General features: G+C 38.6%; 1 protein-coding gene across 4 annotated transcripts in view; it reads right to left on the bottom strand.

The window, feature by feature from the left end:
* Positions 1-9,918, bottom strand: part of ZNF143 (zinc finger protein 143) — a 30,633-nt gene extending 20,715 nt beyond the window's left edge. The window contains exons 1-6 of one of the 4 annotated variants that reach the window (XM_041464653.1): positions 9,755-9,918; positions 5,544-5,674; positions 4,663-4,755; positions 4,135-4,218; positions 3,829-3,909; positions 2,719-2,915 (exon numbers count right to left, since the gene is read on the bottom strand). In XM_041464653.1, coding sequence (XP_041320587.1) covers positions 2,719-2,915; positions 3,829-3,909; positions 4,135-4,218; positions 4,663-4,755; positions 5,544-5,667 — 579 coding nt within the window. In that variant the 5' untranslated portion in view covers positions 5,668-5,674; positions 9,755-9,918. The remainder of the gene's footprint in view (positions 1-2,718; positions 2,916-3,828; positions 3,910-4,134; positions 4,219-4,662; positions 4,756-5,543; positions 5,675-9,754) is intronic. The other 3 variants (XM_041464654.1, XM_041464655.1, XM_041464656.1) reach the window with 3 other exon arrangements.
* Between the last annotated feature and the right edge of the window lie 7,074 nt (positions 9,919-16,992).

Below are 16,992 nucleotides of genomic sequence, written 5' to 3'. Positions count from 1 at the left end.
TTAGAACTTGATCAACTATTGGAAACAAATGATGCCAACAGAACGTGTGTGCATGTGTTGAGGCATGCACAAATGCCAGCTCCTGTACTTTGCCAGCAGCTGAGATGGCACAGGAAAGCAGCTTATGGAAGGAAAGTATGTGCTGTAACCTCTTCACCATTTCATCACCTATTCACTGAGAGCAATGACCTTTTCTCCTTGCTTGCTTTGGGAGGATGGTGGCATTGACTCAGCCCAAAATTACAGGACTCAAGTTAAGTCTGCATGTGCTTTGCATGTTGTGGAAAGTGATACTTTCCTGCCTGAAGGAGAAGTGAGGGACAAGGAAAAATGTACATGTTCCACCACTCCAGTGAGCTTCTGGGGAGCCTGCTTGGACCTCCATCACTATGATATTTTTATGAAAATCCTTTGCTAGTATTTTTCTCCTATTCTAGCTGAGAAGCCGCAGAAAAGAAATGTAAACAGTAACTATCTCATGGCTGTGGAATGTGGTCTAGACATTGTTTACCAACAGGTGCATCTTTGATTAGTCCATGTGAGTTTTTGTATGAACTCTCTTATATTCTACACTGATCCTGGGCACCCCACTGATCTTTGTTTCTGCCTGTTGCATAGGACAGGGAAAAAAAAGAACCACCACTCTCCAAACTCATCTTTTTTGCATCTTGCCCTTTAAGTTTTGAAAAGAAAGCCTTAAAAGAACCAAAGAAAAAAAGACACCCAACTTTAAACTTCTCTTTTGCAGTATTGTAAGAATACTGGAAGGATTCCAGGGCAGATCTTTGAGCTCCTCCTAAAATGCTCTCCTTTATGCTAAAGAAAGATTTAGTCTGGCTTCAAATAAAAACACAAGGACACCTACACTGAGTCAAACTAAAGGCCATACTACTGCAGCATTACACTTCCACCAGCAGCCAGCAGCAGATGCTGGAGAGCACTAAACAAACAGGCCAAGCATGTAGTGATGCATTCCCCATAATATTCTGCCAACCTCCAAGCAATTTGTGGTTTATGAACTTCCTGAACCAGAAGTCACATGTTTCTACCTAATAGCCTTGGACACATTTTTCTTCTATGAATTTATCTAATTACTCCTTGAATCCAAGGACATATTAGTGTCCACAATATCCTACAAGCAGTGCTTAACTTTGAGTTGTTTGAAAAAGGATCTTCATTCTTCTTGAACCCATCACGTGTGAATTTCACCTGGATGTTTCCCACTTCTGAAATGGGTGCAGCCAATGACAAGTCACTACTCTTCTTTGAGCTACTTAAAATTTTAGAAAATCCTATCATATACTTACCATGTGTATTTAATTTATTCCTGTACCTTGCTCAAGGTGTCTTAGCTGGAAACACCAGCTATGAAAACTGTATCTTGCCTCACTAGGAAATGTGCATGGATATGGAGAAGAATCACAAAACCACATTTCTTCTTTTAGGAGAGACCCAGGGTTCTGACCATTGAGCTAATATTTGGTTTTGTACCAAAAAAAAACCCATAAACCAGCTGTAGTGCTTGGAAACTCACTTCTACTGACTGTCCCCTAAAGTCCCAGCAGTACCATTCAGAATAAGGTTCTGAGATGAAAGCTTGAAGAAAACAATTTTTCCTAAACAAACACACAAGTGCACTACAGAAAACTAATTCACATTACAGAATTAAAAAACCCATATTGAGTTAAATACGATGAAAATGCAAATTTATTTGCATTTCTTCTGTTTCTTCTTTACTTTCTTAAAACAGAAATTATGATTGATATAGCTGTTGGTTAAGAAGGGCAAAGTTGTGATTGATTTAATCTAAATGAAACAGTACCTGTAGAATGTATAAAAGCTTGTGATTACAGCTCAACTAACATTGAATTACCTTTTATTTTATGAAATGTTTAAAGCACAGCATCACAACACAATTTGACTGCCTGCCTTAGGATCTCTCGATTCTAACAGACAGAAGCATAATAAAAAGAATAGTGAATAAGCGATTTAAATATCCTAACTGGCCTCCCAAATTTTGACAACTCTTGGTGACATTAAGAGGACAGACTGTAAAATATATTCTGCTCTTTTTCCAGAGCAATACAAGCACTGATGGCAATTATCCAGCAACTGGGACACTGCTTAACTACAGAATCATGGAAGTTGCTTCACCCATTACCATACTTACATCATGCTTTACAAAAGCCCAGTAAAGTGAACATGAATTTTGTGCATCCTACTGCATTTTTACTATTGAAAATATGGTACAAAAAGTTTTTTTTCTGAACTGTCTGATTGTCTTTTCTACACTTCATACCATGTGTTGCCCTTGCTCAGTACACCAGGCCATACTCTTCCCATTCAGGAAAAAAAATTAATCCAGCAATAGTGCTGAACAAGAATAATCCAACTTGGTCTTTCTTTGCAAACAGTGCCCTTCCAAAAGACTCCTCTGCAATACTATAGGATAGAGAAGATTATCATTTGGCTGTCTAAATGGTTTTCTAAATCCTACTCCAGTTCAGTGTTCAATCTTCTCTCCTTTTTATGGAACAACTGTGCACCAGAGCTGCTCATGACAGTGAAGCACTGTCACGGCAATTCTCTCCTAGGAGTTTGAGACTCTCCCAGTTACAATTTCATTTCTTAAATGACAATTGGCTTGTGCTGCCAGATATGTTGTGCTGTACGTTTTTTATATAACATGATGGCTAGAGAAAATGCCTTGCAGAGTACCTTGGCTGCATATTGCTCCAGAGCACTGATGGTGTCAGGGTCGATGGCAGCATCTCCTGTGTGCAGTCCTGCCACTGTGCCATCAGCCTGGATGGCCAAAATGGTGTCTGACTGTGGCATCTGCACCGTGTGGTGGATGTAGGCAGTGGTTCCATCCTCCAGCTGCACAGCTTGCAGGGCACTCTGGTCATAACTGTCTGAGGAATGATATTGCACAGTGTCAGGATTCTGAAAGGAGCAGCAGTGTGTTACATGAGAAACTACTGCTCTCCACAAAGTGTCTCCTGAAGTCACAGACACATACTAAATACATGGGAAATACAACCACTAGGATATGAGATATACTGTGAATAACACAGGAATTTGTTTTCAAGACAACACCTCCTATAGTTTTATTTCTACACTTAAAGTACAAAAAAAATTATACTGATCAAGCTTTCCTTACAAAGGAAATCAGGAACACAAATATGCTTTCCATTTCAAATCCACTTATGATAAAATGAAAATAATATAAGAGCTCTACGGATATCATTACTTCACATTTCAGAATTCACAGATCTCACATTTTAAGAAGAGAATCATGCAAATATGCAAAAGAAACACAAAATATAAAACTACTTTTAACAAAAAAAATTCTATATTACATTCTTTCCTCTTACTATTGTTGGTTGTAAAATGTAATTGTCACACTGGTTTAAGAGTCTTAAAATATATACTTGATCACTTTTTCTAGAGAAGTGGTACTATTTCCAAGACTAGTGTAATCATCTTCTGCAGAAACAGAAGTTATCATCTGCAATAACTACATTTGCATCCTTGACTGTCAGCTGTCACATTTTCTGCCCTACTGTCTAAAGATATAAGCTCACTTTCATGTGATCCTGGGCTAAATAAACAGTGAAATACACTGGGTTTGATTACATTTATGACTGTTATATGAGGCCCAAGTAAAGTCTCATTTCAACAATTTTGGGATGTCGAAGTTAAAGCAACAAGTAATTCACACTGGGAATCCCATTAAGGTGATAGTTTTTAGAGAGAATCCTGTTAAATACTGCTGAGGTTCTGCTGGACACTGAGGTGACAAATCCCACTTGCCAGAACAGTTACCTTTCGAGGTGTGATGAATAAATGCTGTAGTTCCATCTTCCAGCTGAACCGCCTGTCCATCTTCCAGCCGCAGGCTCTCCCCTGCTCAGGAGGAACAATTACAGCACTTCAGCAAGACTTCAAAGAGTCCTCAGATGGAAAGATTAAACACTAAATACCCAGGATTACAAAATACCTAAGATCTCTTCATTATTATATCCATTGAAATAAGAAATCAAGCTATTATCATGACTGTTAATTACTTAATAGCAATATTTATCAGTAATACATTATTTTAGAACATATTTCTTGTATTATTGCACTCACTGCTTTTAGGCATAGGTACATGTTGAACATAAGCAGCAGAACCATCTTCTAATTGAATCACTTGGCCATCCATTAATTTACCATCTGAAATATACAGAATATTTTTAAGAAATCTAATTGTGTAACACATCACAGTTTTAATACACAGTTGATACTTTCTAGATTAACATATAAATGAAATATCAACAAGAAATAATGTTTGGTAAATAGAAGGCACAGTGTGACTGTACAGAGCTTTTAAAATTCTGGGATTAAAAAACCAGAAAAGGTCTGCTGTCCTATCTGTTAGGCAGAATGTTGATATCTGGGTTTGAACCATAAAGATCTCTTTGCTTTTGTCTGACTTATGTTCTGAATTTCATTTTTGCATCTTATTAGTAGCAAAACCAAAATATGTATTTGATCGTATTACCATAATTTCCCACTGGAATTGGAACCTCAGAAACATTGTACAGATTTTGCCAGCCTTTACAATGCAAAGAGAGGGTTAGAAAGGGGAATACCACTTCAGCAGCCATCAGTAATTACCTTTAGAATTGTGCTGTATGTAAGCAGTGGAGCCATCAGCCAGGGTAACTGCTTGCAAACTTACACCTTCCATGTTTTCCAAGTTGTCACCATCTAGCAGGGAAAAAAGTTCACCTTCACTATAACCAGCATGGAACCCTAGAAATCTCAGCTGAAAGACCTCCATAAATTATTACATCCCCTCAAAGCACAGTGCTTTGACAAATAAGAAGAGCAAGTAGTTCTTACTTGCTTTCTGGTTTCTAAGCCTGGGAGACATACCAGGGTCATATATTCAACATTTTTCTCTGTAAACATGACAGCTAAATGTTATTTTCCTTAACTAAAAAAAATACAGTGTCACTGAATAAATAACTACAAAGCTGAGGTTTTAGGAGAACTATGAATTAAATCATCAGAGCCAACAGTGAAATAGTGACACACATACTTGTATTGAAAATTTTGTTTTGTACAAACTACTTGTCATTAATACACACAAAACTATTTAGATTAAAACGCACATTTAGGAGAGAGTTTGCAATCACGTAAAATCATAACAAAGCTCTCAGGAAACATCAAGTTTAAGCCAATTTCAAGTCATTAATCTATTTTAAAACTCAACTTGTTTAATACATACTTAGATATCAACTGAATTTACAAAGTATTAAACAATACAAAGAATACAAAGAATACAGTATTTATATTTCATATATTTTTGGCACATTTACACTTCTATTATCTTAATTAAACAATAATTTACTTCCAGAATTAAATTAGTTATATTAATCAATCTCAGTTAACTGTTTTCTATTGAACTTTTAATTCAGAATACACTACATGAATTTTAGTGTTTCATCTGAGTTTCAAAGTGAAAAGACATAATAATGTAGAGGTATTTTAACCTGAAGGGTCACCTTGCACAGCTACAGCTTCTGTTAGACACAGAGTCACGTGCTGGGCCTCCATTCCTCCTCCAGAAAATTCCGTCATTCCCTGAGAGTCTCGATTTATCTGAGCTAATAACATTGTCTACCTAGAAAGAAAGTATTCAAAAACCAGAACATTGAAATACAGAGCCAGTACTACATAATCCCAGTTTAATGTGATTTTTATACAGCTGCTACAAATATTTTACGTTATGTTTTGTATAAAATAGATGCAAAAAATGATTGATTTATCTGGAAAATACTTTGAAGGAATAAGAGTTATCTGAAATAGATAAGTATTTTACTTTATTTAACAATTAACTTAGATGTTAAGGACTTCACGTAGCACTTATTTATATAAAGTGCATCAACCACATTTAAATTTCAGTTACATATAAGTGATTTAACCAATGTACAAAGACTAATGATGGTAATGACAGTGCAGGTAATGATACCTATTTGTCCCCAGAATTGAAATAAAGCTGACAATTCACCCATAGTCACCCATGACAACAGCAGGGCCTTATCTGTATAAATCAAAGATCTCTCCAATGCCAGTAAGAGGTTTAAAAACAATGACATGCTGCAAAAGTCTAACTGAACAATTCAACTATTTCCCTAGATTTTCCAGAAAGGTTTCTGTTCAAACAAAAAACCAACCAACCAAAACAAAACAATCTGTCCTTTAAAATAATGAAGTTTCCCAGGATAAAATTTGTTAATTAGACAAAAGGCCAGTGATCAGGGAGTGACTGCTGCGTCTCACAGAACCAGACAGAGCCATCCCTTTGCATACTCACATTTTTACCAGGCATGCTTTAATATGGGAGATCACATCACAGCTTTTAATCCTAGTGTGGTTCTATGACCTGCTGGTTTGTAATTCAAGGCTGAGAACAATAATCTAGTACGTTTAATTTATTTATGAGTACCTTTAGAAATATATTTAACTATTTTTACCTCTCAGTCCAAAAATCTGCTCTTGAATAAGCAATTAATCAACAGTCTCAAAGACCACTGAGAAAACGGTAATTTTCTCAAAACCAAGGAATAAGGAGCACAAAATTAGACCATGTAGGTACTCCAGCGTGCTACAGTATTTTAAAAGGTTGCCACACTAATTCAGTAGTTGAAAATTACACCCAAGCAGTATTTTCCAAATACATTCAAGTGTATACACTTTGTATACATCCATTACTTTTTCCTAGAGCTGCAGGCTCAGCTTCTTATTTCCAGTTAATGGAACATATACAACTGAACAAAGGAAGTGGAAAGATAGAGTACCTTTGGGAAAGTTTTAAGTCTTCCTGCTTTTTTCATATGCTACATTGAAAATCATACAAAAAAACCTAAAACATTACTAATGATCGGTACATAATTCCATAAGAAATATGCCTTGCAAGATTAATAGCCTCATAATTTCTCTCTAGAACATTAAGGAAATTAAAATACTGGCTTGGAATAAGGAATTTGAACAACGGCATCAGAAAGATGCAATTAAGACAGAAACCAAAATATAATTCAGAATGGGTGCAAGGGGTTATTTTTAGGATCCAAGAGAAGATGGGTAATTGTTTCCAACATCCTTTTCAGCAAAAGAAGCTTTTACAGAAAATGTATTATGTCTCTAAAATAGACGTAATACACACAAAAAGGAGAAGCCATCCAGACTAAACTGCATTTACATAGATGTCTCTGAAGAAAATGAAATAGGAAAATTTGCTTGGATGCTATAATCTAAGAGACAAGGAACTGTATGAGGATATAGGAGATCCCAAGTTCAACCTCTTCCTCTGCCATGTCCATGACTGTGAGTTTGGAAAAGTAACTTCTTTTCCTACTACTCATTCATCATCCCCCCATCTCAAAATAGGCAGAAAACTTTCACTGAGGAAGCAGTTTGCTCACAAACCAAAAATCAATAATGATGTAGCTACAGAGTCAGCCTAAGCAGGCACAGAAGCAAAGCAGCCCAGCATTCATGGACTATGCAGCAAATAAGATCAGAAAACTGTTGCAGTTAAAAAAAAAAAAAAAAAAAAAAAAAGAAGAAAAAGAAAAAAAAAAAAAAAGAAAGAAAAAAACCCCAAACAAAAAAAACCCAATGACAACAAGAATCTAGCAGCAAAAGGAGTTTTTTCCAGCCCAGTTTGCAAGGGCTGCTTTCCTGGAGGTCCTACCAGCTTGTAGCAAGTTAAATTAACTATTTCTGGTACTAAATGCTAGTAGCACCCAGAGGCTGGCTCTCCTCTGACTGCTAACAGGGGTCTGTATTGGCAGCATTTTCCATGCACTGTTTTCAGGACACCTCATGGAAGCAGGCTGCAAAACAGCTACACCATTACACCCAGCAGAGAAGAAAGGCTTCACAACCACAGGTGCTCACTGGAACAAGAGTGAAACAATTCCAGCAGACTGCACCTCAAAGGCCTGTCAGCTCGGGGCTACTGGAGGAGTATTCCCTCTCTTAGAGAGAGTATCTTTGGAGATCCCCAGCACCTTTAGTATCATCTCCCTTCCTGCAGCACTCATGGCTCTGCTCCCACCTTTGGGCAGCAGCCAGTCCATGCAGACAGCTGCAGAGTTCTGAGAGTCTGAGCAGAACTAATGGCTTAAGGGGTGACTGGCTACTTCGGAAGGAAAATAAATCTAATGCCAGATACATTCAGGGCTGCAGGAGCAAGAGCATTTGTTTAAATTGTTTCACAGTTTTTGTTACTGTAGCATGGCTATGGACTCACACACACTGAAAACAGCTGAAGGGAACTGCTGCAAACAGAACAATGGCTACAACTTTGTCCAGAGGATATGGACAATCATACACAAGAACTCAGCAGCAATGCAGCCTTTTTCTCTCAATTCCAGCTCCTTTCAATGGTCACTTCCAGCAAAGCCTTCTCTGAATCCTCTGTCCTTCCGCTGAGTTCCTTATCCGCTGCTCCATCCCTTCTCCTTGTACCAATTTTCTTCTTCAGTCCTGTCACAATACCAAATTTCCAGGACATGCCTCTTCCCAGCTATAATCCCCTACTTCTTGTCAGAAAAATATAAAATACTTCCGTGCCCACACCAACTCCTTCTGCAACCAGTCTCCAAGTCTTCTCTTGCTGCTGCTCTGTTCTATGACCCCTCAACACCACTATCCCCTTCCTTCCTTCCTCTCTGTGTCACCAGCTCACGTTCAGACCCACCTTGGAACTACATCCTGCACAAGAGGCTGGAGCACTGGGGTACTCCCAAACACCAGCCCCAGCTTTCACTCCCTCTGCAGGGACACAGCAGCTTTGCTCTGTCACTGTTGTGCAGGGAAGAGATCCCTCAGCCAAAAGTGGATGTGCTGCTCCCTTCCAGGCTCTCCTCTTTCTCCCCACTGGAGAACACTGACTAGCCAGACAGGGCAGGACAGATGCAGCAAGGAAGGATGCAGCAAGGAAGGATGCAGAGTTGGCCTGTGTTGCAGAGGAAAGTGTCAATCTATCAGAGATAATGATGCCACAGTGTCACTTGGTAAGAGTAATCACATACAGGAACAAATTGCCAAGACAGGTATGGAGTCTCCATCCTTGTAGAGGTTCTAAGCAACTTGACACAGCCCTGGGCAAATGAGACTTGCTTTGATCAAGCCTGAACCAGATAAATTTCTGGAAGTCCTTCTAACTTCACCTACTCTCTGATAATCATTTCAATAATGCATACATCTACAACAGCATCACCTTGCTGTTCATGTATCATCCACCCTGCAAATCTACTCTCCTAACATTTCATCATTTGCTTTGCTTTTTCAAAACCAGTTGGTTTTCATCAAACTCAAATCTCTTCCTTGCCTCCACTTCAGTCACTTTCTTCAGTTTCCATCAAATTTGTCTCCATCATTTTTTCAATCTGAATCTCACCAGCTTCTTTCCCTAATCCACATCATTGCTTTTATTCCTCTGCATTTGCATCAGTTAGCTTCTTTAAATCTCCTGTCTATCAGGAGTTCTGTCAATAAAAATCTAGGAGAGATTTCCTTTACCCACTTCAAATACGGCAGCTCATTAGTTAAAGTAACCATTTTTAGGAAAAGCCAGGAACCCGGGGTGGAGCCTACATAGCAGCTTGGCAAGACTGACACACGTGGAGTCTGCTTCATCTCAAGAGCTGTCTTACAGAAAAGACAAGCCCAGGCTCAGTCACGAAGTACTCACTGAAGTGAAAACTTGAGAGCTGACTTTGTGAACTCTTGCGAATCTTCACAGATCATACGCAAGCTGCAACTGTCAATTTCCAAAGGCACGTCAATGACGATATCTGGGCAGACTTTCACAAGGACAGTAACGTATCCTGCATTCCTGAAACGGTTAGTCACCAAAACATGTCCATGGTATCCATGCAGAGAAAATCTTACCATTCTTTTAGATGGTTCAAACACTTCGCACAAAAAATCAGCCTGAGGCAAAAAAATTCGACAGAAAATCTCTGAAGAGTGTGTGACCACAGTCAGACACCCCCTCTAGCACTGATGCCTTCAACAGCATCCAGCAGGACACAGAGGTGCAAGCTTTTATTAAAAAAAAAAAAAAAAAAAAACACACAAAACAAAAAAACCCAAAACAAACCACTACCCCCTGCAAATTATCTGAATAGAAAAAAATACTCCCGGACACACATTAAATTCTCAACACGTGGAAACCAAAGGCATGTGAGCAGGGAAAGGATTGTTAAAAACGAAAGATTTTTTATGAAGACTTCATCAAGTTGCCTATTTAGTGAGCACCTCCTGTGATTTTATCTCCACTAACACTCAAACAAATAGAATTTTCTGGGTGTTATCACTTGTTTTGGAGAAAAGATGCAATGTTAGAAGAAAGGTTTTTATGTAAACACAATCTAGCAACTGGAAACAGGAATCTCCACAAAAAAACTAGGAATCAGCAACTAAAAAACAGCAGGTGGGATTCAGGGAACTGAAAAGCAAGGGAAGAGCTGGCAGAGGGCATGGAGCAGAAAGGGGGTTTCGGGCACTTGGGAACTCCAGCAGCTGAGAGGAGAGCCCAATGTGGTTGGAAAAGAGCAGAAATTAGCAATTTTAAAGAATAACTGTATCACTGTATTGCTGCACAAAGGAAAAATCCTGTAGAGACAGTAGCAGAAACTCCTTAGAGAGATAAAGATGATGCTTAGAGGATGATTAATGGGAAATGGAATAAAGTTTGTAATGGCAGGCATGGAAGAAAATTTACTGTTACAAAATACAAGCTTAGAATGTGCAAACAAACTGGGAAAGAATGACAGGAAAAAAACTACTCTAGACATTCGGCAACCTTGTGATTGTTCACTCCCCTCATGCAGACAGCACTGAGAAGTTTGAAATAATATGCATTTATTTCATTTTAAAGGAAAAATAATTTTTATTTTTAATACACTTCTAAATAATGTACAAAACCATTGTAATTTTATAAAACTTATAAAAACAGCAAATAAAAACCAATCAAGAAGGGTAATATGGCAAATAATACATAGCCTCACAATAGTGAAACTTTTATTAAAGAATTTTAGAAAACTGTATTCCCATGTTTGACAAAACTGGATCCCAAAATCAATTAAAGTATGTCCACAGTGTAACATTATAAAGTTTTTTCTGAATTAAATACTGTCTACCTTAGGGTCCTTGTCAATTTGTATGACTGCAAATATCAGTAATTTCACAAAACTAGTCTGAGCAACAAATGTGTGAAAACTGAAAAATAGTACCTATAATTAACAATCTTGTTAAATACACTTGAAATGATAATTCATACGTGTTACAGCCTTCTGAGTCTCAGTGCAAAAAAAAAGCCTGACAGACTGGAAAACTCACTATTCCACACAAGGTTTTTTCAGGCAACCCAAGAAGACTTCTAGCATTTCTTCCCCCACTAATTACATAAAGTCATTTGTCATCTTTAAGCTCAGAAATAGACACAGGAGAACTAAGACTCTTTTTACAGTCTTACTTCTGCTCCCCTATGTAGCTGCATGATAATCTTTTCCAGTATTAAGCAGAAATCTGCAACAGGGTCAGAAATTAAATCCAGATCCTGTGGGTGCTTTGATCAAACACTTCAGGAGATGGGGATTTCCTTCTTCATCAACAGCCCTTACCTTTTGCAGGACTTTACTGCACTGAAAAATTGGGATTTGTGCTATTGTCAGTCAGACTGACTTTCAGTGAGTAAGGGCAATAACTACTTAATGTTGGGCACTTCTTAATTGTTAGATGCTTTCTCTATAATCTCAAGCTCTTTTACTGTATTTTCTCCAGTCTCTTGTAAAGGCAAAACATAATTAAACAGCAATTTTCACCACATTAATCATCCACAGTATAAAATGGAAACAAGGCTGAAATACAGAATAAAAACCTCTCCTACAGAACCTGGTAACATCAGTTGGATTCAGATAATTTAACAGCAAATCACACAATCACTTTCTAATTTTCTACATGGTAAAGAAGTGTTGTGAATGATAAACCACAGGCCCTAAGTCTGGTCCTGCAGAAAACCCTGACCAAGACCGAGAGCACTGTCAACTGCACAAGCACAACACACACTCTGAAGCGGTCAAACTCAAGGCTCCTTTTTATTCTTTTTACAGTATTTCAACCTTTCTGTTCCACAAGAGATACATCCTAATAATAATGCAGTTCAAGACTAATTCACTGCCACAGTGTTTGGTATTTCTTCAGAAATGAAAAATAAATGTAGGACCAAATTTATCACTGCCTTAACCACATATCAGTCTCACTTAAATGCGAGCAGTGGGAACCACATTTAGCCTGACAAAATTACTTCATATTCCAGCAGTCTTTTTCCCCCAAAAGTAATTTCCATACAGTTTGTAGAACAAATGCTCTCTACAAATTGTGACCGTTAAAAGTATTGTCTGATATCAATGCTTGAATTTTATAGAAATTTTAAAAAAGGGATTAACCAGTACAAATAAAGAATATTTACACATCCTTACTCTTAACTAATGAGTTTATATGTGTGTATTTTCACTCTGTGGGAATGTGAAGGTTGCTATTATTTTTGAAGGTATGGCATTTAAACACAGGAAGATTCACAAAGTCACCCACCAACAAGTCCTACACATGAGAACACTCAGGCTGATCCCAAATATGACTTCTAGCTTCACACATTTCTTGAATATATTAGAGAAGAAATTACTGGTTAATGAAAGGAGGCCAGAGTAGTTCCATCAGCACATGATCTGTCAGCAGTGCTGACAGAAGCTAAACTCCTGCAGCTCTGGGACAAGCAGCTCACAGCAAACCCCCAGTTCCATGACCACATCTGCCCTGGGTGCACCATTCCAGCAGCACGGCTTCCTGAGCCAAACATTTGAAACGGATTTGGGAATCTTCCAACAGAGCCAATTCCAAAAATCCTGCATTGGAAGCTGATAAGCAATTGACACCCATGCAGTACTGTTTGCAGAGGTACAGACACCAGGATTCCCAAATTTTTATATTAATTAAGTACAAAAAAACATATTAATGCAGCTGGTCAATGAGCAACATGCTAATGACTACTACTATTAGCCGCAGTAGTACCCAGCAGCAGCAGCTGGCTTGAGGAAGAGCCACCCATATAAAATGTCCCAAACAGCAGATTCAGGCATGCCTGAAGCACCCCTGTATCATAAGGAATGCTGGGCTGTGTGCATGGAACGCCTTGCAGACCTACTGCAGAACTCACCTACCCAAACAGCCCATCAAGCTTCTCTCAAAGCAGGTGGTATTTCTTGTTCATTTCTTCTCTCCTGGCCAAACTTGTATTATCAGTGCTCAGGCATACCTTCCTTTCTAAAGAACCCCAAACCCATTTCTTTATTGCAGACTGACTGGTAATAAATTATTTGTGTTTTAATAGTCAAAAAAGGTTTGGGTATCTAATCATAATGTGCACACTCAGAAGAAAAGCTGAATGGCAGATGAGCTGATTTTCTGAAAAAACTTGGAACATGATTAACAAAGATGAAGAAATCCCAAATTCAAAGTAATATTACAGCACATATTAGTGAGATAAAGCACTTCATTCCAATTGATTTTCACCCTGGAAGTATAAAGGGAAACAGATTTAATGCACCTAATAGATGAATCAGTGTGTTTCTAAAACTACAGGCTTTTGTTTGGTTTGTTTTTACCATCAAGGCTGTATATATAGCTAAAACACGTATGTGTATGTGGAAAGCATCCAGCTGATGCATGTCACAACTGCATCTAAGTCACTCCTAGAAACAGTGATGCCTATTTACACGAAAAAATATATACAGTTAACTTCGTGGGGCTACTTATCCCTTAAATCATAAAATCTCCAGTTATAACAGTGTTTTAAATAAAACTGGGAACATCTGGTGATTAGATGTACAGTTAAGGGCTAAACATTTGAAAGAAAGTGAGACCTACTATTTCTATTGTTGTTTTTAATTTCATGCCAAACAGACTCCTAACTTTTTAACTGTCAAGCAATCACAAAAGTCTCTTTATTTACATCACCAAAACAAATGAATCCTGGCCATGCCCTTTCAAATCCTGCAAACCCACTGAGACTGCCAACAAAGAGAGGAATTTTGAGTGGGTTGTTTTGTGTGGCTATGAGTTAATTAGCAATCTGGTAAGTGCATTACAGATGTATCAGCATTAGCCATGACAGTTAATGGCAGTGCTTTAGCACAGGCTTGTATTTCAGGAGCTAAAGGGGCAGCCTGCTGGTTTGCCAAAGCCAGATTACAAACAGAACTTGAAACAGTACCTCGAAATACAACTTACAAAACTCTGTGCAGCACCACGTTAGCTATGTATGAATATACTCAAAATATGAGCAAACAACTAACTTGCAAATACAGCCCCATCTTCCAATTCTAATCTATCATCAGAAATGAAGTCCAAGAGTATTAAGCAGGTAACACAACTTTCTGCTCAAGTGTGTACAGAGGGAAACATTCTGCAGACAGTAAAATACAGATCGAGATAAGCCTTACGTAGTTTTAACTGCAACTCTGATGTCAACCTTGAAAACTGCAAAACCTCTGGAATTGTAAATTCCCTTTGAAACTGAAAATTTTATTTATTTAACAAGTGTTATCTTGGTGGAGCAAAGTACAGTCCCACTATACAATTAAAAACCAGCCATGTAGCCCAGAACATTTTAACGGACTAGGTCACTGGAAGCAGCTACTAATTTAGTCCAATTTGGTTTGGTGTAACTGATCAATGATCCCTGGTGCACACAGGGGGAGAAGCAAAACCACACTGCCTGCAGTAAATACAATTAAGGGCAGATCAAGTTCCACTTAGGTACAGGCAAAACCCCATAAACCCCACTGTGCTGATAGGTCACCAGGTGTCCTTCCCTCCTGCCTAGAAATGGTCTCCATGGGGAGACAGCTCGCTCCAGGCTCAGAACAAGAGCTCTGCACACCTCAAGTGACAGGAATTTGCACTTCAGAGCTGAACTCCTGGGCTCAAGAAGAGGATCCATCGGTTCAGATCGCAGGGATCCATAAGCTAAGCAGAAATTTTCCTCCCATCTTTTGGGATCTTTTGTGATACAAGCCACAGGAACAGACTACCCAATTCACGCTGTCTTTACCAGGTGCACTGATCTCCTTGCACAGAGGAGACAAAAAACCAAGCTGCCCCCAGTTAATGCTGAGCAAAAAGCTCTACTGGTGGGCTGCAGAGATGTAGCAGCAACACAGGAAAAAAGTCAGCGAGAGGCAAGGCAAGGCTGGCCTGGGTGCTGTGCCATGTACATACATGTTAGAGGCTGCAGGAGCTACAGGAGGTATCATGGGAAGCACAGATCTCGGGGATAGCCAAGGAAGCAGGTACAAGCCAAAATGCAGACAGGAAAAGAGTAACTACAAGAGCATCAAGATGAATCCCACCCTCCTCATGAATATTTGCATCCCGGCCATTGTAAGGCCTGAAACTGGAAGAATTGCCCTGATTATCTGTGTGTGTAGAAACCCATCCACACTAATCCAAGCCCTTTGGAAAACGATTTGCTTCACAGGCGCCTGCTAACGACTCCTCACAATGCAAGTGCTTCTCAAAGACTCCACCTATGCTGAGCATGTGCTCACCCAAAACTCTTCAGTCTATTGAAGACTCACGTGCAATAGCAAGGGAAGACCAACACCCCGTAGGGTAAATGAAGCCATCCTGACCAAACTAAAGCCGAGGAACCCTTGTCCTTATTATCCCTGTGCCCATCCCGCAGAGCTGCAGGGGAGCGGTCACAGAGGCAGCAGCCAGCGCTTGGACCTGGCCACTGCTCAAACTCCTGGCAATTCCTTTCTCCTGGACAGCAAAACGTCCACTGAGCTGAAGCAGCACACAACTGGAGATATTCTAAAGAAAAAGCTAATTTACAGCCTAATTTTGGCACCTATTACCAGGGACTATTCATCACTTCACTACCTGTGCCTGTCTCCTGAGAAAAGCTTTAAAAGCTACACAAGAATGAAGACAGAGTGAAGTCAGTGTGACTTTCTACCTGAAGTTCCTTTTACACTAATGTAAAGCAAAATTACTCTTCCTCAGATAGGGTAGTAGAAATGAAATATTAATTACAACGAGAACAGTTTAAATAAATTATTACATCAATTTGAAATACACTTCTCAAAACTCTTTCAAAATGTTTATTTTTACATCTCATTTAAGCTGCAATCCATTACCAAAGCAATCATCTATTATTTGACCACATATTCCTGAGGTTCCTTTTCCGCAGTGATACAGACAAATCGCTTTTGACACAAACACAGCTTGAAAGCTCAAGGCATTAATGCAAAATACAAAGAAACAAGCCATGAAAACATTACTACACCGTACTCTGCCATTCTAAAGCTGTATGGCAAACGCACAAAGCTAACAATCTACCATGTGTATATTAAAAAACTGCTAGTTAAGCACAATCTTATTTAATTTTTCAGGTACCTAGAAGCTACAACAGAAATATCAGGTACATAGTCTGTAAAGACAGCTGATAAGACAACATTTGATGCAGACTCTCGATAAAACAAGAAGAAATGTTTGCTTTGAAGGACTGAAGGTTGAAATTTCTGTGTCACTGGGCTAGAAATAACATTCCTTACAAATACTGGTATAACTCTGCATATGATGGCAAAAACAATTCTCTGATAGTTCAAAATGGAACCTTAAAAAATGTAATACTTAAATAGAGCTGCTCGACCGCAGCCCTGCTTTAACAGAAAAATTAAACTTGCACGGGAGACACATTTTTTTCTGGATGAAAAAGCACCACAAGTAAGGCCTTAGCAGAAAACAAAAATCTTTGCATGCCATTATTCTAGAGGAGCAGCTTCTCGTTATCCTTTTCTATTAGAAGTTCTATAGAAAAAAAAAAAAAAAAAAAAAAAAAAAAAAAAATTTAAAAAAAAA

Source organism: Pyrgilauda ruficollis, unplaced genomic scaffold (assembly GCF_017590135.1).
Source record: "Pyrgilauda ruficollis isolate IOZ18807 unplaced genomic scaffold, ASM1759013v1 scaffold182, whole genome shotgun sequence".
NCBI lineage: Eukaryota > Metazoa > Chordata > Aves > Passeriformes > Passeridae > Pyrgilauda > Pyrgilauda ruficollis.
Note: the sequence above shows the minus strand (reverse complement) of the source record. Positions and strands in the feature narration are given on the sequence as shown.